Source organism: Fringilla coelebs (genome assembly GCF_963513975.1).
Source record: "Fringilla coelebs genome assembly, chromosome: 2".
Taxonomy (NCBI): Eukaryota; Metazoa; Chordata; class Aves; order Passeriformes; family Fringillidae; genus Fringilla; species Fringilla coelebs.
Window position 1 is genome coordinate 26,707,388 of NC_140029.1, and position 22,512 is coordinate 26,729,899.

Below are 22,512 nucleotides of genomic sequence, written 5' to 3' on the forward strand. Positions count from 1 at the left end.
TTCCCCTGAATTCTCCTTTTTTGTTTCTATCTTATGTTTCAGCCTTCTGAAAAACTCTACTGCTGGAGAGCAGAATGTGACACTTGCTTGATAATGTTGTGGGTTTGACACTCCATTATCCTGAATGTGCAGATTGTTACATCCCCCAAGAATAATTAAGCCAAAAAGTTCCTGTGCCTGTTTTCTAGGGGTGTTAGCTTAGTTAATACAATCCAACAGGAAAACCTGACTTTCTTCAGGAAGAAGGTTGAAAAGAAGTTTGTGAGACCATTGCTTTAGTTAGTGACTTCAACTGCTCTAAACAGCTATTCATATTTCAAATGTGTCCTCTAATAAGAGAAGAAACAAAACTAGTTTCACCTTTTACTTTTTAACAAGAAAACATTACACTTGTAGAACAACTTTAATAAAAACCAGCAAAGAAACCACTGAAGTTGTGTAAAATATTATGGTATCTAGAAGCAATTTTCCTTAATTAAAACCATGGCCTACATAAAATTGAGCTTCTTATATCCAAGTTGCATTTCAAAAACACAAGGAGTTTGTCTATGTGACTTTACACAATACATGTGCATACACAAGCGTGGTGGGGGGGAATATGTTTGAGTTTGTTGCAAATTTATACTGCAAACCCAGAAGGCTTCTTCAGCATTTTCAAAATTCTTTCCTTTTAAAGCTCATGAATAATTTATCAAAGGGAATGCTACAAAGGATGCTGCAAGTAACTTCAGTGAACCAGTTGCTTGATATTCACTGACATTTATAAATTCATTATAGTAATGGTACAAGTTATAGTTTTGGACACATAAACTTCAAAAAAAAAATTAAGAAGTAAAAAAATGTTTGCTTGTTGAGTTGAATAGGTGAACAAACAAATCTTCTGGAAAACCAATCTTACAGCATCTAAATGCTGTACTTTGTCAGGAATACAAACATGGGATGAGTGATTGCAATCTAAGCTAAAAGTGTTGCATATCTTTGGAAAGGTTAATTTAAAGTTTTTGGATGCCAGGTAGGAAAACAATTAAACTCTCATGGATTCTGCAAAGATCATTCTCCTTGGAAAGCCAAGCCTAAATATTGAAGGAGCTTGTGTAATTAATCTGGAAGTGCAGAATTTTCTGTACTGGTATAATTCTAAAAAAGCTTTTGAATATGTAGAGGAGCAATAAGAGAGTGCCTATTTTAGCATCCTTAATCAAAGACAACTCTGTGGCTCCATTTAGAAAATTTGAGATACATTTTTAAATAAAATAATTTAACTCACTGTTTAGCATTCTGTGTTACTTTGCAGGACACATTCTTTCCAATACACAAAAAAGAGACTAGGAATGATAAGGTGTTCCTGCCCCATGCATATAGTAACTTATTACATGCTTCAGTGTTGGCTGGGTTTCTGGGGTCCAGCTTAGCTTATTCAGTATTTGGATTAATGTGTAACACCAGCACATGTAATGCTCATTGTATATAAAGTTGGTTTATTTTGCTTGATTTCTGAGTTTGAAAAGTCTCAGATGATTAATTAAACAAGAATTGCCATTTCCCTGCTGATAAGGGCAAATTGTGTGGGGGAGGAAAGAGGGGAGTTGAGACAGAAGAGGTTCCTATACTGCAGTGTGAGTAAGCAATTTTCATATAAGGATTATCATGTCAGTTGAGGAGCTTTGAGTATGGTTGGGACTTTTGAGCATTTCTGAGCTTGAGTCACTTAGATAACACTGCAACTTGTTACACCTGCAGATATTTTAATAAGACTTGGAGCTTAATATACCCTTTCTATTCCCAGTATTCTCAGAAATAATTGAACTTCCCCTCCCTTTTATCCTTCAACTAGTTAGGCAGATCAGGGCTGGGAGGTGGGGATTGTGTCAAGTGCCAATCCTGTAATAGTGTGGATGATACTGAGACAAAGTTGTGCATCTTTGAATCATGTACCTTGTCTTCAGTAACAAAGGTGCAGTAGATCATTATTGTACTTCTCAGCAACTCCTTTTCAAGCATTGAGTAATGCAGGTAGAGGTTTGATTGTGTGTTTGTTTGCTTGTTTGAATTGGTGAGCTCTTCTCCTGAATTGCAACATAAGGAACAAATCTAACTTACGGTTTTAAACATGACCATTCAGGATCAATGGCCAAACTGGTAGTTGTAAGTCAAGGTATTTACCAGGATGAGCTGTAGAATATGTCAGCCTAAGCATTCAGTGGTGTAGTGTTGCTTTTTCATGTTCTATATGTACAGAAACATTACAAGGAAAATTGTTTTAAACACTGTCCTGATAATGAAGTGCTGTATTGGAAACCTGTGGAACAACAGCAGTCAGTTTCATTGTTTTTTTATAACTGAAATTGTGGAATGTTATAAGGGAAATGGAAAAATATAGAACCTGACCTGACAAGAAGGACAGCAGTTAGATTTACATGTTTATAGCACGGTCCATACGTGTGGGGGAAAAGTGACTTCTAGTTTCGCTGCCTGATGGTTGATCTGGGATGCTGGCAGCAAGTGGAGGCAAATTGCCAGTTTGCTTTATATACCAAAAAGAAAATACAGTGATGTTATTGCAATACTTTACATATGAAAATGTATAAGGTTTTTCTGCAGTGTCTTATGGATATCATTACTAGTATTGGAGTATTGTTCTTTGCTTGCCTGAAGCACTTCTCAATGGCTTATAAACTGCTTATGAACTCTTTTCTATAAATTAAAAGAAGATTAAGGAAGAACTGAAATCTCAAATAATTTAGTTAATTATTTCATAAACACAATTAAGATAGAGTTTTTACGAAGTTCACTTAAAATTGTTTCAGTTTCCATTACACATTCACTTTCTTGTAATGCAATCTTAAAATTCACTTCTTTACTCTTGAGCAGATCTAAGTTACTAAAGCTTGAAATTCTCTATTTCCACCAAAATTTTATTTAATTTTACTGGCTTACCATATTCATTAAACTTCTGTGATGATTAAAGAGTAGCTATAAGATAGACATCATTGGAGAATATAAGCAAAACAACTGCTGAACAGATGGTTGAAATTCACCCAGAACATGTTACAGCAGTAATGTTTATTTATTTATTGATGTAGTGGAAGATTTGAATATAAAAATCCATTATTCTAGTGAAAGCAAACCAATCCTTTCTGAATTGGAGTAAGTTCGGACTCTTGAATACAACTGAAAACTTAGTTGTGCTGAGAAAAGCATGTGAATTGACAAAGTTTTTAATGTAATTTTGTCTGAAAAAGCTTCCTGTAACGTAAGAGTTGAGAAGAGGACAGTGCAAAGCCCAGGCATTAGTAATGGCTAAAGCCCTGTTTAGTAAAGGCTGAACATTAGAAATGATGCAAGCAGAGAAGGAATACTAAATGCTCAATACTCTCCAGGTTTTGCTTATGTAAAAAACTCTGCTGTGAATGCCTTCCTGCCAGTAAAACAAGCCCTCTCCAGTATGTGCCCATACATTATATATAATAAACCTTGATGCTACAGTTTAGCTGAGGAAATGTGCCCACTAATACTGTGGGACAACTGGAGACCAAGATGGGAATTGTAAAAGGAATCTCTGTACGAAGTTACATATAAAAGGTTGGACTCGATGATCTCAAAGATGTTTTCCAACCAGTTGATTCTGTAAATCTGAAGAAAAAATTGGAGGAGGGGCGAGAGTGTTAAGATGATGTAATTTTTGCTTCTTTTCTTGCTCTCTGATACACTTGACACTTTTCTGTATGTAGAGTGACCTATGGATTTTGTAGAGCTGAAGTTGGGTGGTACCCAGAGACTAGACAAGAAACAGTAAAACTTGCCTATTTTTTTCTAGGCCCTTGAGCTTATACTTGACTTGCCATAAACTGAAGGAATGTAATTCAGTTTTTATGCTGTGGGAACAAATTCCCAGTTAGACATGCAGTTTGCTCCAGTTATGTCTGATGCTTTCTGACTAAACATGTTTCTTTCACACTCAAATTGCTCCTTGCTTGAAGAATGATTCTTACAACAGTGCAGTATTGTGCAATTCTGGTACAAGATATGCTGCATGTCTTCCTTTATGGTAACCTAATCCTGTCCAAGGGAATGTTTAAAATACTAGCTATAAAAGTTTTGATGTAGAGCTCTGTTGCAGTTGGTAGCACTTAAGTATGGGAAGGTTATAGCTGAGTAGTAAAAATAATTCCAACTTTATTTGAATAGGCTGTATTGGATCTTAATCATGCAAAAGAGAATGTGACTTTTAAAACAACTAATGTATGATTGAAATGAACTTAAGTGTTTCCTATTCATAACTGTTTCCTTAATTTTATTCATCTCTTGATGACTTTAAAGTCCTTCATGTATATATTGCCTTCTTCCCTCTTAAAATTTCAAATAGTTCTAAAAAGCCATGAAATTCCTTTTGTTTTAAAATGAGAATTACATTACCTTGTTTGCTTTGCATGATCAGCAACTAATTATATTTGTTGACAGAACCAATTTATCACCTCAAATATTTTGGAATTAATTACAGAGTGTTATCACAAATGCACTTATGTGATGAGCATTCAGACATTATTACTTCAATGCACAAAGGTCTCGGGGTTATTTTAGGTGCCATCTTATGCATAGTGTGGAGACTTACCTGTGTCTTTTGCACTCCTCCATTGGAGGAGTGGACACCATTCAAGCTATGATGAATGGTATCCATAAATGTACTATAGTGTATTCTTGCTTAATCTAAATTAGAATAAAAATAATTCATTGGTTTAAATGTTCTATTAATATTAATAACATTGTCCTTTCTCAGCAAGATGACCATCTGCAGCTGCGTGATTTTGAAGTAATTATTTTAAAATAGACTTTATACCATATCATATCATATCATACATTAGAGGTGCAGTTTGCTTTTTTTTTGTGTTCCAGGCATTGCCTTAAGCAGTTGCTTTGCGTTTTGTTTAGTCTCTTTACATGTTTCATCTCTTCTTCTAGTATTGCATTAAAATATTAAAAAAGAATGAAGCAGTCTGAATTCTTTCAAGTAGTCATTGTGCTTCATTTCAGCAGTTTACTTTTCACACTTAAACGAATCCTTATTCAGTAAAGCACACAGGTGCATTTGAATCAAATTTACAATAAGAAAATGTAATTTATGCCAGGGACTTCTGCTAGATTGAGACTCTTCTCCCAAATATAAACTTAGATTTTTATTTTTTCCCCATGTTTGACAGCTGGAAAATACCTTGATCTTACTGCTTTATTTCACAGCCTCAATGTATTATGTAATCCTGACTCCAAAGCTGTCGTAGTCTCTCTCTGACTTGTGAAATCAGATGCTGTCCATAAGGGTCACACAAAGCATTGCAATGTAGATTAAAAAATTTATTTTTGTTTTTGTGGGAAAGGAGGTAACATAAAGGGAGAAACTAGATTTGTGAGTCTTCAGTAAAAATACAATACTGCAGAACATTGAATACGTACACTGCATTCTGTTTGTTGTTGAACTTGCATAAAGACATAGTAATTTCCTGCATTTGGTATAATGTAAAGTTTTATAGTTTCACTGTGAAATGGTATATAAAGTCACTCAGCAGTAGATTCTCTGTTATTCCTTAACAGATCACAGAGCTGTTGGATGTTTCAATGGAGCTGGGATGCTTCTTAGCTGGAGCTCTGATCTCTTCTCAGGGTCACATGGTTACTGAGGAGATTATGTGCTGTATTGAACCAATACGTGACTTTCTTGCCATCATTTTCTTTGCATCTATAGGTAACTTCCAAGAAACCTTACTTTAAAATATTTGATATTTATATGTAATAGTAAATAATATTAAATCTATACTACATAAAATATATACAATATGTATAATGTATAAAAACATTGCTTACAATGTGGGTGAGGAGAAAAAAATGGTGTCTGTAATGTGAGGGGAGGAGATAGATTTTATTTTGTTACAATACTGTTAATTGACCACAACATTGGTTGTTACTACTTCTAAATGTAGCATTCAGTTTCAGAAGTCATTTCAATGTTGTACTTCCAAGTCTTGGTTTAGTGTCAGTTTTTCAATGTTAATTCTGAAATCACCCTATTTAAAACATGTAACTAAATATATTAAGATAGAAAGACCTTGGTTTGGTTGTTGATTCGTTGGGGTTTTTTTGAATGTTCTTTTGTCTTTCCAGCGGCTGTATATGTAATTTATACTAAAATTGTAGAACTATTTGAGTCAATTGATACAGTAGATTTCAGATTTTTGTGACTTGGTTTTCTATAGAAGCAGAATGTCATAATATCGTAATTTTGTATAGCTTGTTTCTTTAGAAATTTAGTTGGGAGGGTGTGATCTGCATGTTCTCAATGCAGGGAAAAAATAATTGAAAGAAGATGTATCTCAGACACTGCTTGAATGCCAGCTGAAATGCAGCATTGAGGTATAAGAGGAGGGAGTAACTCATTATGCTTGATATCCAAAAAGAGTTAACTCAGAATACTTACAGTAAATCAGTAACCTCCTTTTGAGCTGCTCCATTCTCTAGCTGTCTGTGCATGCCCCAATACGCTCTGTCTGAGGGAAGCTGGAACACAGGACTGAGGTGCTCGGCTACAGTGGGTGAGGAGACAGGCCCTGGGAAAGCCCTTGCCTCTCCCTGGATTGTACAGGAGATGTATGTCCCTGTGCTGGGGACATTGCAGGGTCTAAGAGGGGGTTTGGATGTGGCCTGGTGCACCAATCCAACCTCCTTCAACACATGTTTTACCCACAAAGTCCTAGGCTTTGACTTGGATTTTTCAACACCACCCTTAGTTTTTCTTCTGCTGTTATTTTAAGTTTTTTATTGCTCTTTTTATCTCCACATATTTATTCAGATAACAGTGAAGTCCCATCATCAGCATAATTTTAATGCTTTTTCCTTATGTACCTGTTTGATACTCATTGTTTCATAACAGAAACTAAAACTGGTGGCTGTCACAACAAAAACAAAATAGTTATGCTTGCCACTCTTAATTTTATTTTCAATTTTTTTAATCCAGCCCATGATAATAGTTTCTGGTGTTAAATCAGATTACTTAGTGATAAATATGTTTATTTGAGTAACTTATTTTTTAATAATGGAAGGAAAGTGATGAGCTCTGATGAAACTTGGGCCCATATAACTGACAAGTTTGCATGAGTAATTGCTAAATGCTTACAGATGTAAGTTGTTTATGTGTTTCAGTAGAGATGGTGATGGAATGGATAGTGTTATCAGGAGTACAAAGCATGACAAGCGATTATAAACCCAAAGTTAATTTTACAAGAGACTGAACAAAAATATTGTCCTACACTCTTTTGGCTGCATAAATTAAGAGTAGAGATAAGACTTTACTAGAGTAAAAGAAAATAGCAAGACCTCAGTTGGCGTGCTAGCAGCACTCCACACAGCCTATATTGTACTCTAAGGAAATTATTTTAGTCATTCTGCAACAGAATTTTTTAAAAAATCTTTTTAACAAATTTTGCCATTATAATTGCAAGAAGGGCAGGAAATAAAATTGCATAACAAATTGGTGTAATTTTACAGAAAATGGGTATTATTGCTGCCTCAGAAGAAGATTAGCTAAAAAAATCAGAACTATGTTACAGGCATCTGACAAAATGTGATAATGTTTGCTTGTTAAAAAAAAACAACCAAGCAACAACAAAAACCCCTCCAAAACTGACAAAAAAAAAAAGACCCAGACCTTAAAAACTTGCCACCCTCAAACAAAATCCCCTTCCTCCCCAAATAAAAATTAGCTGCTGCTCCCCCCTTTACTTTCAGTTATTTTTAAATTTTGTGCTTAACAGGAAATTCTGTGGCAAAGAGGTAGGTTTTAAAAGGAGTGATGTGATTTTTTTAAAGCAAACCTGAATAGAACAAAAAGTATTCCTTAATTTTTCTTCTTACTAGATTTCTTTTTAAAGACTTCTTGCTTGCTCTTTACTTACATATGTACACATGCAAATTATATGTATATATAAATATATAGAGATTTACTCTGTGAAATTATGTAAAAGCCACAGGGAAAGATTCTTCCCCTCTGCCTAAAGAGATGTTTGCTTGTTACTGTATGCAGCAAGCACCTTATAGAGAGCAGAAACACTTGAGCTCCTGAGGAACACCACTGCAGTAGTATAATTTCTGGTCCCTTTAGAATAAAGACACAAATGGAAAAAATTATCTTAAATGGAAAGTGACTTTAAGTATTTCATTTGGAAAAGTTCATTCCTGTTTTGCTTGTCTTAAATGCCTGCTTTTCTGTTCTTGCTACAGAAATCCTTCTGGTGCCTTAAAGCTGAGCTGAATATTACTTGTTCATGTAATATCCATAGCAGTGGACCTGCCCTTAGCTTGACCTGTGCAATGGTGGTGCTTTCAAATTTGCGCTTGGGTGCATTTGTGGGAATAATGCACCTTTGCAGTTAGGCATTAACAGCTGCACTTTGAGTTGTTCTCTATCTGTACATTCACTTAGGCCTCTGGGTACTCTTCAAGGTTCCTGGCACTCTTTATGCCACCTCCTGAGGTTAGAGAGTTACTGTTAGTCTCTGTCCTTACTGGTAGTTTTGATGTAGAACATTGTGACCAATCCCTTAGAGCCACATTTTGGGCACTTTCCTTCTCATTTCAGTTTTTGTACCTAGTGCACAGATCTTTACCCATAGATTTTTTTTTTTTACCTCATTTGATTTTTTTTAATTACTTTTTGGAAAGATGGAAGGCATCTTTCATAGACTGTTTGATTGTTTTAAGAAAGTTCAATTTCTGCATGTGGAGTGTAAAGTTTGAAACTGCATAAAGACCCTCTCTGCCACTGCTGAGGTAACAGATCACTTGCACTGACTGACGAGTTGTGCGTTCTCAATGTGCTGTACAGATGTGGTTCCACGTTTCCCTTCCACGCGACTCCTGTGGTCCATGTTGGACCTTGAATGCAAGATGCTGAAAACCCTTTAACAGCTCAGTCTTTTTCTTCAGAAGATGGGTGATGCTGACACTGCCTGCACCACCGCTATCCAGAACGAACATGCACACAAGGATTGTCCAATGAGCCTCTTTACTCTTCTGTTGAATCTGAGATAATCAAAGGAAGATCCCAACTGGAATTTGTTAGGTGGCATGCATCGCCTTCTCCTAATCCATCCAGCTCTACTGCTTTGTTTTTCAAAACAAAGCATGGAGCACAATGAAACTTGGAGGTTTCATGCTCTCAGAACTGACATTAGAGTCAAAAGGACTTTCCCCTTTGGAGAAAGATTAAGAAGATTGGTTTTCCCTTCTGCTGCTTAATGATCTAGCCAGGGCTGTAGTATTTATTGCATTTGCAGGCTATGATCTTAGGACTCTTAGTAGACACAGCATCTCAATGCATAGCTAACGTGATTTTTCTGAGCGATGTCCTGTCTTCCTCAAGACAGAGGAATTCTTCCTATGTCAGAATTCATTCTACTGGCTCCACTGTGACCCTCAGAGTTCTGATTTTAGTACTTTTGTTTGCCATCAAGGATCTCCAAGATTGCCTTTTTGGTGTTGGATCTAACCAGGATGCGGTCAAGACATCTGGAGCTTCACATGCTGTTTAGAAGCTATCCATCAGATTGGTAGAATCTGCCTAATTGAGGAAAGAGGGAGTTTACTTGTTAAGAAAAAAATATTTTTTAAAAGATGGTGTAAAGTCTTGCCTGTAATTGTCCACAGAATACATACCAGCTTCTGTGAGTGAACTGTGCTTTTTGGCTTGACAGTGATGCACCCCAAAGCCTCTGTTCCAGCTCTTTGCCAACACTGCTTGGAGCTGAAGATCTGATAGCTTGTGGCCAATTCTGTAAGAGTGTTATCCTAGCTGTTGACTACTAGCCAATTTGACATGTGCTGATGACACTGCTGAAGTTTTTGAGTTATTTGAAGTGTTCCTTCCATGTCAGAGAATGATTTCAGAATTACTGCTGAGCTTAGTTGAAGTCTTATCAAAACCATTGCAATAATTGGCCATATTTATGCACCTTCTGCTTATGAAATAAATCTTTCTGATGGTGTTTGTGTTGTCAGAAAGGTGCCAGGTGCTTGTTTAGGAGTCTGATAGCACTTCTGGCCTTATCCTGGGTTTTCATCTAGGAATGGAGCAAAGGTCTGTACTGACCATAAAAATACCATGTGATGGGATTTAAAAAGAAATGTCTGGTTTCTGGCATGTTGATTTGTCTGCTCATAATAGCATATGTGACAGGTTTAGGCTTGTTTTCACCTTGCAGACACTGTTCTCCAAAAAATTGGTATAGAAATCTGCTGTAGTTTGTGCTTCAGCTCTTTGGAATATGGCAATAATCTCCACACTGGGCAGCTGTTCAAATGGACTTCAGACTGCCTGTGTGCTCCAGAACTGAACACATATTAGTGATGAGAGCACTAGGCTTTATTTATAGCCTTTCTTGGAAACCTTCAGTTCTAGATCTGGCAGAATTGTCCCTCTTATCAAACATGCCATTGCTATGGGCTGTATTTCTCTAATTGCTTTTCATGTATTTTCTGAGGTCGGCCTAAAGGTGAAGGAGCACTGTGCACATGATATTGCAGTGAAGCTGCTTCCACATGCATCTGTGCATATATGTGGATTTATTTTTTTGGTGTGGTTTTCATCTCTTATTCTGCTGTCTCTCCTCTTACTTTGATAGTCTTCTGCATTTGTGCTTCAGTAGTTGGAAAGAAATTAAGAAATAAAACAGGGTGTGTGCGTGCCGACTGGGTGGCACTTGTGTAAAGATCTCTGATGTAATTGAAGAAGGTTTCCATTGAATGTGCATGCAGACAAAACCATGTGAAGTTTTTGTAAGTCTGGAAGAGATGACAACTTTTGGTTCTCCACAGCTCATCTGGGTCTGCAGCACTATAGAGAGGGAAAATTAGTGGAACCTTGTCCCGCATTAAAATAAGAAGTTATTTAGAGCATTGATTTACATGCCTTATGCTTTAGAAAGCCAAATTTTTGTCCTTCATCAAAAACAACCGGGTTGGAGAAATGCCAACAACTATGAATTTGTCAGGAACATCACGATTATTTTGATTTCACTTTTTAGAAGCTTTTATGAAAAAGGAACAAGCTTCCAAAGAAACGCAGTTATGTTTGCCTGCAGGAGTTCTGCATGCTTCAGGAGATAACAATGGACTTAGCTGTAAGATTATTCCTTGGTGACTCTAGAGCTTCTCCAACAAATAGTTCTTTTTCTAATGTTTAATATTTGCAGGATTTAGTTTTATGTTTCTGAGTTCTTTGTGGTTCTTGTTACCTTTAATTACCAAATTAAAATGACCAAATATTGCAAAAAACCCAAAGACAATCTACTCCAACAAAAGAAACACCATCAACATCATAGCAATGGGTTTTTCTATAATTCCTTAATTGTTAGACTGTGCTCAAGGGATTATGGCCTTACCTGATTCCAGTCTGAGTGACTTTTGAAGTTCAGGTGACTTTCAGAGTTTGGAAGTGAAGGTCATAGAATGAAAACACTTTGGATTTCTGTTGTAGCTATAGTCTATGCACATACTGAGTATCATGTTCCTCCCACTGTGATAGTCCATTACCATGTTAAAAAAAAAAGTTAAATGACCAGCAAAATGTTAGAATGACTGTGCATAACAACAGAATTCTTCTTTTGCAGGATTTTTATAGCTTTCATTAGATGTGTTTTTCAGTTCAGATTTTGTATTGTTGACTGGTGTGGAAGACAGAAAGCTTTAGAAATTAAAGTGCTTGTGCATTAGTCATATGCAACTTAATTCAGTTGGAAATATTGCCTGTGTTAAACCTCCCCAAAGTAAAAAAAAGGGCTGGATATCATGGGAAATGCTTTTGTGATCAAGTAGATAGTTAGGGCTTTAGTGATCAAGTGGTTGGTAGGTGAGTTAAGGCTTTTTTTGTTTGATTTGTTTTGAGAATACAATCTTCCAATTAAATATATTATTAACCCAAAAAATTACCATAGTAAGATATTGGCCTCAAACTGTGCAATGTTTTCTTTCCTTCTAGGACTTCATGTTTTTCCCACTTTTGTAATATATGAACTCACAGTGCTGCTATTCCTTACATTGTCTGTCGTCATAATGAAGGTATGTTCTTTTACACTTTTTAAAAATATTTTCATCTTCATTAATCTAAGTAATCTTTGTACTGCATGCCCTAAAGACAATTTATGCAAGAACTAAACATTTGATATAACAGAGAATATTACTGTAAATATATATTTGGAAGAAGCTCACTGATTAGAATACAGTTTGATACAATATTCTCCATGTATTTAAAAACAAATTTACTTAATGTTTAAAGTAAATTGCACATGGCAAAGCAGCTATTTCTCCACCTTGGGATTTGTAACAGTTATCAAGTGTTTTATTGTAGTAAAGAAGATGCTACTTTTTACTGTGCAATGTAAATTTGTCTCTTTTGATATTAATACAGAAGACACACTTGGAAGTCCATTATTTTATGTTATGCTCAAAATTATTCTATTTGATGCTATGTATCTTACAGAGATTGTACTATTTTATTTACTGCACAAACAAAACAAACCCCCAATAACTCAAAAAACTGTTTTTAAAGTTTGTCTTGGCAGTGCTTGTCCTTTCTTTGATTCTTCCAAAGACCAGCCAATATATCAAGTGGATTGTCTCAGCAGGACTGGCACAAGTCAGTGAATTCTCTTTTGTTCTGGGAAGTAGAGCACGCAGAGCAGGGATCATATCTCGGGAGGTAAGCTGTTCTGTAGTTATTAACTTCATTTTTTGCACCTGAATAGCTTACACTGTAATACAAAATCCCAGTATTTGAAATACCAATACACTCCAATTTTGTGGCACCTCTCTACTGTTAAAAAAAGTAGAATCAACCCATAGAAATGGATACTTGTATGTCCCTGACAGGGTTCTTAGTGCTGGTTCTCACTTGCTTCGTATTATACCGTAGTATTTTAAATAACTTAGTTATAAATGCTTTACCTTGACGTCTTTCACTTACAACTTAATTATGTGAACAGTGAATTGCAGATAGCACCCAAGTCATAAAGACTGAGAAGTCTTTGCTTTTAAAATCTTGATACAGCTATTGAAAGAGGTACAGAAGTGTACAATACAGAGAGACCACAGGATTTGAAGAAAGAAATACCAGTAAATAAAAACTGGAGAGCAGCTATTGTGAAAATTGCCTTAACATTTAAACAAGCAAATACACTTGTAATCACTTTAACCTGTAAAGCTTGTTCATTTTAAATCCTCCACAGAAAAAACAACCAATGTTTTTGGTAGTCATGAAAAAAGTCCCCCAGGAAAATAACCTTAAACTAAGTTTTATACTGAACCTGTGAGAATGTTACTTTTTTTGAAGTCTGTTTTATGAAATTAGATAAATTATGGTTATAGAGATACAGGAACTGACCTCACTTTCTAGTACTGCTTTCTAGTAGCTGCTTTATCCACTGTGCTTCTTCTCACAAAATTGCTTTCCTGGTGCTCTGAGGTTTTCATTTTCATTGAGCAAGTGGACTGCATAGTGTTGGAACCAATTCCAGATAAAACACATGTGAGAAACTTACACAATGATGTTCACTTGTAGGTAAAGATGATTCACTTTCATGTTCACTCCTTCATATAATTAAGAGTTACAAATATTGCATGTTTGCATAGAGTTTCAAGATATCTCTGTGTGATCACAGAACCAGTTTAGGGGGCCACCCACTGAGCTTGGAGGCTTTTAGACTTTCATTTTTTTCTCCTCTCACATGATTATCTAATGTATTGGTTTGTATACCTCTAAAATTTCCTAAACTCATTCTTTTCCTTGAGACCTCAAAACTACTTCCTGCCACTGTTTCCTAAGACTTATTCAAACTAAGATGTACAGGATGACTTAAAGGGATTTATGTTTGTTTTTTTCTGTTGATAAGTGAACTAGCAGTGAACTTTGCCATTATATTGTTAAACCAGAATAGTTTAGAGTGGGGCGGGGGGGGGTTTATTTGCTTGATTGATTGGGGGTCTTTTTGATTTGGTTTGTTTGTTTGGGGAATTTTGTTTTGGTTTTTAAATGAAGTGATAATTGGCCTTTGACTTTTTAACAAATACTGAATTTTCAAAATTGATCACATAAAAAGAATTATTTTTCTATAAGCTCATAATTATGTTTTTGCAACTACTTCACACCAGGTAAACAGGTAATTAGATAGTTTGAGCATGTATTGTTTGCTTTTGTAGCAGTATGCAAAGTTGCTTAGGAAGACAGGTGAAGTCTCTTGAAAACATGGTCTAGAAGAGGCTAATCTCTTCAAACTTCTAGATACTTCTTTGTACTGCCATGTAACCAAGAGAAGTAATGGCTTTTATTTGCCTTTTGCAGGTCTATCTTCTTATTCTGAGTGTGACTACTCTAAGCCTTTTACTTGCCCCTGCCCTGTGGAGAGCTGCAATTATGAAATGTGTTCCGAGACCTGAAAGACGCTCAAGTACTTGATCAAGATTTGCACAAAATGAAGGATATGTCCTCTTGCAAGGAAAACATCTTCATTGCTCATTGTATTTCTATGCACTCAGAAAACAAGACCTGTTGAGTAGTCAGTCCTCTTAATAAGCACTTGGTTGTAAGCCTTATACTGACCTTAAAACAAAATTCAATACTAAAAAATAATTGTGGCATATGAATTGCACACCTTTTACAAAATTTTCTTTGACTGATTGGAATCTACTAGAACATTTGTTTCTGATCCAATCTGTTATTCAGAGCATAAATTATTTTTTTTTAATATAGTGTCATGCAAAATATGTTGGGGTTTTTTTTGCCTGAACGTGCCTTTTAATTTTCATCCTGTTAATGCTGGTTCATCACCAGATTTTGTTCAAAAAGGAAAAAAAGATATATATATATATATATATTATGGTGCCTATGGTATCTTCTGTCACTAAATGACTTAAGTCATTTTCACATTTATGATTTTAATATAGCAGTATAAAATTAACTACAAACCAAATTTCTAATGGTGAATAAAAGAGTGATCCTCTGCACAAAGAAAAGGTTTAACTGTTTACCAATCAGTTCCAAGCAGTTAATTACATATTCCAGTTCATGCAGCCAGTACTGCATGATATTTTATTCCAAATTGCAGCATACAATGTATTTTCTTATAGTGGTATATTTTATGTTAGCTCTTGTATTTATTTACATATTTGACTAAAAATTGACAGTAAGAAAGGGCATAATTTATGTTTGCAGACTGACAGTTGTTACCCATTCTTGTTGCTAACTGCTGCTACAGTAATGGTTTACAGGGGTGTTTTCTTTTAAATAAAAACTAAATGTAGTAAAACTGGGAAGTTAATTTCAATTAGATGTGAAAAATACTACTTCTGTAACCTTGGAGGTTGGACCTTAGTTGACACTACTCTAGATTTGAAATTATTTTAAGTAAATTAACTTGCAGAAAACTGGAAATGACAGACTGGATGTGTATTTGCAACCCCATGACCTTTTAAGTTACATTTGCATTGAATAAATTGTTAGTCTTTTTAAAATACCATGATATTTTAGAACACAGTGTTTTGAATGTGATCTTAAATGTGGTTTTTCTTTAAAATGTTGTATGTAGAGAGATAGGTCTTGTAAAAGCCCATTATTTAAGTGTCATAGAGTAAGGCTCATAGGCTATAGTCTACTCTGTGACAAAGCATTTAAGAATCATCTTGATGTTCATCTGCTAAAACCCATACTATTTAAGATACATGAACACTTCAGGTCAGTATTGCAGTGTCATCTGAAATAACATTGATACCCACAAAATGGTTAGAAAAATGCATGTTACGAGGTTTAAATTGTCAATTAAAATGAAAATTGTCCTCCAAGTAGCAACACAAAGCTTTGGATGGATCTTTGTGCTCTGTACCTCTTTCCCCTGTAGCAACCTCAGTTTCTTCAGTGTTTTCTCTGACATCTGCTGGGCTTGTCCAGATGAAACTTGGATTACTCTGGAGTGTGTATGTACTGGTGGGACAGGGGAGAGATCATCATATTTGAGTTCTTGCTCACTAGATTCGGGGCTTTCCCTCTAGGCACTAATGCTTCATAAAGATTGGAGGAATATATGGCAAATCCACCTCCCCTTACATGGTTTCAAAAGTTGTCACAAAACAGACAAATGCAGAACAAAAAGCTGCTCTAATTCTTAAATAAAATTAATCTATAACAGAAAAGAAACTCAAAACTGATTTTTTGCAATATTTCAATATTTTTATTCAAAATAGAGGAGCAGTCCAGGTTTTATGGTTCCATTTAACAGTCTACTAGCTCAGACCTTTTACTCTTTTCCAGACACCTCACTGAAATAATTTGTTTCTTAACTGTCCTATCCAATCTGTCCCCTCACCTAGTTCATTGTTTCTGTGTGAAATACAAGCATCTCTCCTAAATGCTTCATTTTGGCTTTGAAAGATGCTTATTTCACATGTAGTTTGCCACCTGTTTCAGGGGAAAAAATGTATGATAGGTCATGGTAGAGACCTTTGTATGGTTTCCATTATGTCACTTAGCCCTTGAAGCAATTATATGATGTATTGCACCTATAAGGAGTCAAACTTTTATCTAAATAAATTGCTGTGGGTAGTTTTAGTTCTCTTTAAAAGTCAGGAAAGAGACTAGGAAATACTGATGGCTTGTGTCTCTTAAAAGAAAGAAAATATTTTCTTTAATATCTTCTAAAAGATTTGGGTGAAAAGCTCGTTTGGTACCATGTTCAAAAAAGGAAAGCAAGCATCTAGATACCTTACTGGTTGCCTCATCTCTCAGTCCTCTCCCAAATAAACTTTGTCATGGTTTAGGAATGGTATTCCCCAATTTAGTGCTCTCACCACCACCACACTGTCAGTTGTTTCCCCTCTATCCCCAGCTGGAAGCACAAAAGGCAAAGATTGTGGGTTGAGATAAGCACCATTTACTGGAAACAGCAATGACATAAGAAAACAAACAGTAACAGCAACAATATTAATAACAAAATTGTACAAAGAGGACCCACAGACAACAATAGTTCCCCACCAATTTCTTCCTGAAAGTAAGAGAAGGAGCCCCTTTTCACTGCCTCTGGCAATGAGGTGGGATAGTATAGAATAACATGGCCACACCACTCCAGGTTTCACCTCCTCATGCCTACTGTGAAAAAAGCTCTGTCCTGGCCAAAACCAGGACAACTTGGCTAGGCTTCAGGAGAATTGGGTGAAGAGAAATAGGCTAGTGTGAGCATCAGTGTTCTGTGCCTCTTTGTTGACACAGATTTGGATTGCCTGGTTCAATATTAGATATAAGTGCAAATTAGTAATCTTAACAGACATATGGTAAGTTTGTTTGCAATGAGACATTTGAGATTGCCTCATAGAAATCTGGAGGTATATTGAGATACTGTAAATATTTTGTGAAATGCAAATAATGGCTCCATGCATAATTTCATGTCCAAAAGGGGTAGTCTCATGATATGATCTTAGGACAGAAACAACAGACCTTATTCCTGAATGATCACTCATTCCTGTATGAAAAATGGGGAGAATATTGCATAACCAGCCCACTTAGATATAATTGCAGCTTTTCAGAAACCTTATGCTTGTACTGTGGAATATTCTCTTTCTGTGTCAAGCAGATAAAATTAAAGCAGAGTTCCAGAAGCCCTGCAAGGAAAATCTACTGATTTGTTGAAGATTTCTTGAAAAACCAAGGTCTTTTTCTGGAAATTCTTGTTCCAGCTTGTTGGAATCTCCTTCATTGAGCAATATCATTTTAATACAGAAAAGCTGATACAGAGCAGAAGCCTCATTAAGTGATGAGAGGATATTCCTATGGTCAAGCTGAACTTAAGGGAGTGAAAAGGGAGGTCTGCTTTATGTTTGACTTGCAACTCATTCAGCTAACCTATTTTGGGGTTGAGATTGAAGGGGTTTTTTGAGGGGAGGGGTTGTTTTATTTATTTTGTGGGTGGATTTAGCTGTGCTTATTTGCATGGCTTTCTGAAAATTTGAGTTCTTGTGTGTTACCCCTTAATTGCTATCCTTGATAATTCTGTGACGATAAAGGAACCAAAGTAGTTTAAAAGCTGGTAGTGTGGGCCATGCTTTGTGAGCCATTTCCCTGGCCCTGGGGTCAGATTGGTATGTATGGACCCACGACCACCCTACTTGTGGCTTTTCCCATACAGAGCAGGTGGCTTCAGTTTGTCAGTAGGAAAGTATTTGTGGGAGCTGTGAAATAGTTTCCTGAAATTCTGACTGATGTAGGTCAGGTCTAGGATGGCTCAAGAATGTGTTGATGGTGGACTAAGTCCATGGCACTACATAGCCTTTTAAAGGCTGTAAGAATTTATACTTCCTATCATTCTCGAATATGAGGAAAAGCATCCTCACAAAGCCTTGTACTTCCCTTGTTTTATGATTGGACATCCTCAGCTTTGCAGGCAGAAATATGTGGGGGTGCCTTGTATGACAGAATATTGCTGTACAATGATGCTTGATGGGGAGGGTGAGAAATCTAGTGTGGTCTTGCCTGTTGGAACGAACCCAGGAACAATCTAACCACAAAAGCACTCCTGGGGTTTGTCTAGGGAAGGAATCCATAGTTCTGCTCAGTAACCACTCCTGGCAGTGTTCCAGCATGTGGGCAATGCCAAAGGTGGAGGAAACGGGATCCCTGAATGACAAGAGGCAAGCCACACTAACAGCATTGCTATTTTGTGGGAAATGCAATAGCTTGTAAGGAGCAGCAAAGTATCAGACATCCTGTGCTGATGACCTGACAACGAGGGAGCCGACACAACTACTGCAGGGAGAAGGAAGAACAGCGAGATGTCTTTGGAGCTCGGAGGTGTGTAACCCACTCAACCCCTAAGGGCAGAAGGGAAAGGCATGCCTCTACCAACTTCACTCAGTAGCCCAGGAGATTTGCTGCTTGGGTTCTCCCACCGCCTCTGCTGAGTGATTACCACTGCCGGGTTGGACTTACTGACACTTGGAAGACAGTGGGACTAGGAAAATCTGGCTGGAGACAACAAACTGGACAACGTTGTGACAAGAGTGACTTAGGGATAACTGTTCCTGCCTCGTGGGAAAAACCTAGATCAGAGAGTAGTAAAATTTTCAGTTACGGTACCAAGCTGTATTTTTTATTTCCTAAAATAGAGTGGAAATTTGAGAGTTGGGAGATGGTACCTCCCGAGGAGGCCAGATGCTGACAAGGTGGTCAGGTGACATTAGTCTAATTAAGTCATGAGTTTGCACAGATCACAGTGTTCAGATTGCATGGCTCCCGTTCCCGGCCATTTCCTCTGGCATCTCTTGAAGCTTTCTGCCTATAGACTCGATGACCTCTTGAGACAATTTCCTCGCGTCTGTCATGCACTCCTGCCCCACTGATGCTGTTTAAAGTTATGATCTGTTCTGCTTTTCGTGCACCCTTAAAAGGGAGAGGCACTCCCTAGAAATCTGTAAAGTGGAATAGCCTGCCACCACTACTATCACAAACGAAATCCTAAAGCTCCAAAATACCTGCAAAAGGTTCTCAGAGATTAGAGAAGTGTTGAAAGTTTTTTCACTGGTACAAACATTTCAAAATAGTTGTGAACAACCCTCGGCTGAAGGAAAAAAAAAACCCCACTACCCAAGAGTTGGGCGTGTTTGGGCAGTTAGTATGTATCAAAATAAATTCTAGCAAACTAGGACACTCCTTGTTTGTGCTTGTTCTGTTGACTCGCAAGTGTTTTTCCTACAGGAATTAATGTAAAACAAAAGAGCGGGAGGTGGGTGGGTAGGGACGTGAGATACACAGACGGTTTGAACCCTTAGGCACAGTATATATGACCTGGAGGGTGGAGAGCACTATCAACTGGAGATGTCTTACAGGAAGCAAATTTTTTCGGGAGTTGGTTTATGGGTTTTGTGTGTGAAAATTTTGGCTACTTTCTGAAAAGTTGTAATGCTACAAACACAATTGTCCCCTTCTTTCTTCGATGGCCACTGCCGTCAAGCTTAATCAAGAGGAATAAAGAAATGGGGTTATAACCCTAGAGCAGCACGGGGGGGGGGGGGGGGAGACGGGGGACGGCGAGAGGGTGGGAGGCATTGTTCATAAAAAACTCCAAAGATTGCTATTTATCAGGAAAATGAACGTAGTGTTTCATTACTACTGTAAAGCACAACAATTCAACGTCTTTAAAAAAACCCCCAACAACAGAGGTGTAAAAGTGAATGCGAATCTCGTGGACTCGTGAAATGCATCTTCCCCAGCATTCCCTCTGCTGGGTCTGTCTGCTGCTGCAGTGTAGCGGCTCTGTGGTCGTGTGTTTTATTCCCAACTAGTCTTCGTTCCCAAGAAGCAGCATGAATTTAGCGAAAGAACGAGCCTTTTACTTCCTGCTCCCCTCTTCGTCGCGTTATGAGCAACCCTGTACCGTGCAGGCTTGGTCTTGCGTGCAGAACTGTGTATAGCTTCCTCCCCATCGAACAGCCTTGCATCCACCCCTATGAGCAACACGACTCCGGAGCTTTCCTTGCTGTCCTGCAATTTCCACTATAACGGCTCTGCCTTTGTAGCCGCCCAGCAACGCTGCAGGTTTTGGGGCTGTTTTTTTTTCCCCAAAACTTACAGGACAACGATGTAATTACATCACATAACCCTCGCTAACATGCTCTGTTCCTGCGGTCGTCATTGCAAGCAGAGGCTGCAGCGCCCCGAGGTGCTTTAGTTTTGGGCGCGAGGTTAAGAGCTGCAACCGCCCGAAGGAAAACTTTCGCTTGGATTACCACAAAATCCCTAATTTTAGCAACGATCGCTGCAAGCGAAACTTTGCTCGAGTAACGGCCGGACAGAAGGCGATGAGGAAGCACCGGCAGCAGGATGTTGTGGCAACAAAACCGCACGGCCCTGCCCCGCCGGGTCCCGCTCCGCGCCGGCAGCGCGGCCGCGCCCGCGGGCACCGCTCGGCACCGCGGGGCGGGCGGGGAGTCGGAAGAAGGCGCGAAAATCCCGCGCATGCTCCATGCCCGGCTCCCTCCGCGCCTTGGAGCGGCGGGCGGGCGGGTTGGCTTGGCCGCTCCGCGTGTGCCCGTGCGAGGCGCGCCGCGCCCGTGACGTCAGCGCGCAGCGTCAGGGGGACGCACAAAAGTGTAAGTTTCAATTTTTTTTTTTAAATTTTATTTTAAAAAAAGGAAAAAAGAAGAGACGGGGGAAGAGTGGCGAGGTCGCGCGCGCAGGGTCCGTGGGAGGGTGGGGGGGGATGGCTGCGCTCGCTCGTCCCCCCTCGTTTACCCGCATCGCCCCCATTCCCGCCGGCAGCCCCTCGGCGGCAGCGGCGCTGGGCAGGTGTGCGGGGCCGCGGCGTGCGGGGCCGTGGCGTGCGGGGGCGGGCGGTCGGGAGCCCGGCGGGCTGGCGGCCGGTGGGGGGTAGAGGCGCGCTGGGAAGTGACAGCCCGCCGGGGGAGACCCTCTTGCCCCGCCGCCTCTTCTCCCTGCACCCCCTCCCCCGGAGCGCGGGGGGAAAAGGCGGTCCCTGCCGGTGCCCTCTCCTCCCTCCTTGCTTCCCTCCCCTGTTCCCGGGCTGCCGATGTCGGTGTCCCGCCGCCTCCCCCCGCCCCTGCCCCCTCCCGCCAGGCCCGCGCAGCCGCCGCACATGTGCAGTCGGGCGCCTCCGCAGCGGCAGCAGCAGAAGCGGCGGCAGCAGCGCGGCGGCGGCGGGCGGGGGGTGCTCCCGCTCCGCGCTCCGGGTCCCTGTCTCGGGGCGGCGGCGGGGGATGGAGCCGGCTCTCTCTGCCTTCGGCCGCTCAGGTGCGGGCAGCCCGCGCCCGAGGATGGGAGCACCGGGGCTTGCGTGGGACGGCGGCGGGTCGGGCACGATGGGGATGGGGACGGCGCGGACCCACACTCCGCCCGCTGCCCCTTCCCCCCGCGGCCGCCGGCGGTGCCGCCGGGCGCGTCCCCCCTTGCCCGCGCCCCCGCCGCCGCCGAGGCGATTAGCGCGGCCCCTCGCTGCCGGGGGGAGGCGGCGCGGGGCTCAGGGCTCTGCCCGGGCGGTGAGGCCCCGGTCGGGGGGCGCGGGCGGGCGCGGGGTGCCCGAGGCGCAGGGGCGGCCGCCGGTCTGTGCCGCCCGGTGCGGCCGCGGCCCGTCCGCCTGCGAGGAGGAGGAGAAAAACGGGGCTGGAAGGCCCCGGGGGGAGCTGCCCCTGGGGCCTACTTGTGCCTGCTGCTGGAAATGGGGGTGGGGAGGAGGAGGAGGCCGTGATCGCTGCCCGCGCCCGGCGCTCGGTGTTGGAAGGGGCGCAGCTGGACAGGGACCGGCCTCGCGTGGGATCGGGCACGGGCTGGGGGAAGGGCTCTCTCTGCCCGGGCACGGCTCTCCCCCGCCGTCGGGAAAGGAGTGCCCCCCACACGTGAGCGTGGGGCTCAAGGGACGAAAAGGTGATGATGGGAAACTTTTCCCTTTTTAAAAACGTGGGTTTTTTTTAAAAGAAACCTAA

At 40.0% G+C, this 22,512-nt stretch overlaps 2 protein-coding genes across 8 annotated transcripts in view; both read left to right on the forward strand.

Moving 5' to 3' along the window:
* The window catches only part of TMCO3 (transmembrane and coiled-coil domains 3), a 33,138-nt gene extending 17,025 nt beyond the window's left edge, over window positions 1–16,113 (forward strand). The window contains exons 10-13 of one of the 3 annotated variants that reach the window (XM_084201115.1): window positions 5,587–5,737; window positions 12,020–12,099; window positions 12,590–12,739; window positions 14,378–16,113. In XM_084201115.1, coding sequence (XP_084057241.1) covers window positions 5,587–5,737; window positions 12,020–12,099; window positions 12,590–12,739; window positions 14,378–14,491 — 495 coding nt within the window. In that variant the 3' untranslated portion in view covers window positions 14,492–16,113. Of the gene's footprint in view, window positions 1–42; window positions 313–5,586; window positions 5,738–12,019; window positions 12,100–12,589; window positions 12,740–14,377 lie in introns of those variants that run through there. The other 2 variants (XR_014615971.1, XM_084201116.1) reach the window with 2 other exon arrangements.
* A 4,963-nt stretch (window positions 16,114–21,076) lies between these two features.
* Window positions 21,077–22,512, forward strand: part of TFDP1 (transcription factor Dp-1) — a 37,831-nt gene continuing 36,395 nt past the window's right edge. For 2 of the 5 annotated variants that reach the window (XM_084226772.1, XM_084226776.1), the window contains exon 1: window positions 21,684–21,823. The gene's annotated coding sequence lies outside the window, so the exon portion shown is untranslated. Of the gene's footprint in view, window positions 21,166–21,683; window positions 21,824–22,330; window positions 22,454–22,512 lie in introns of those variants that run through there. The other 3 variants (XM_084226775.1, XM_084226773.1, XM_084226774.1) reach the window with 3 other exon arrangements.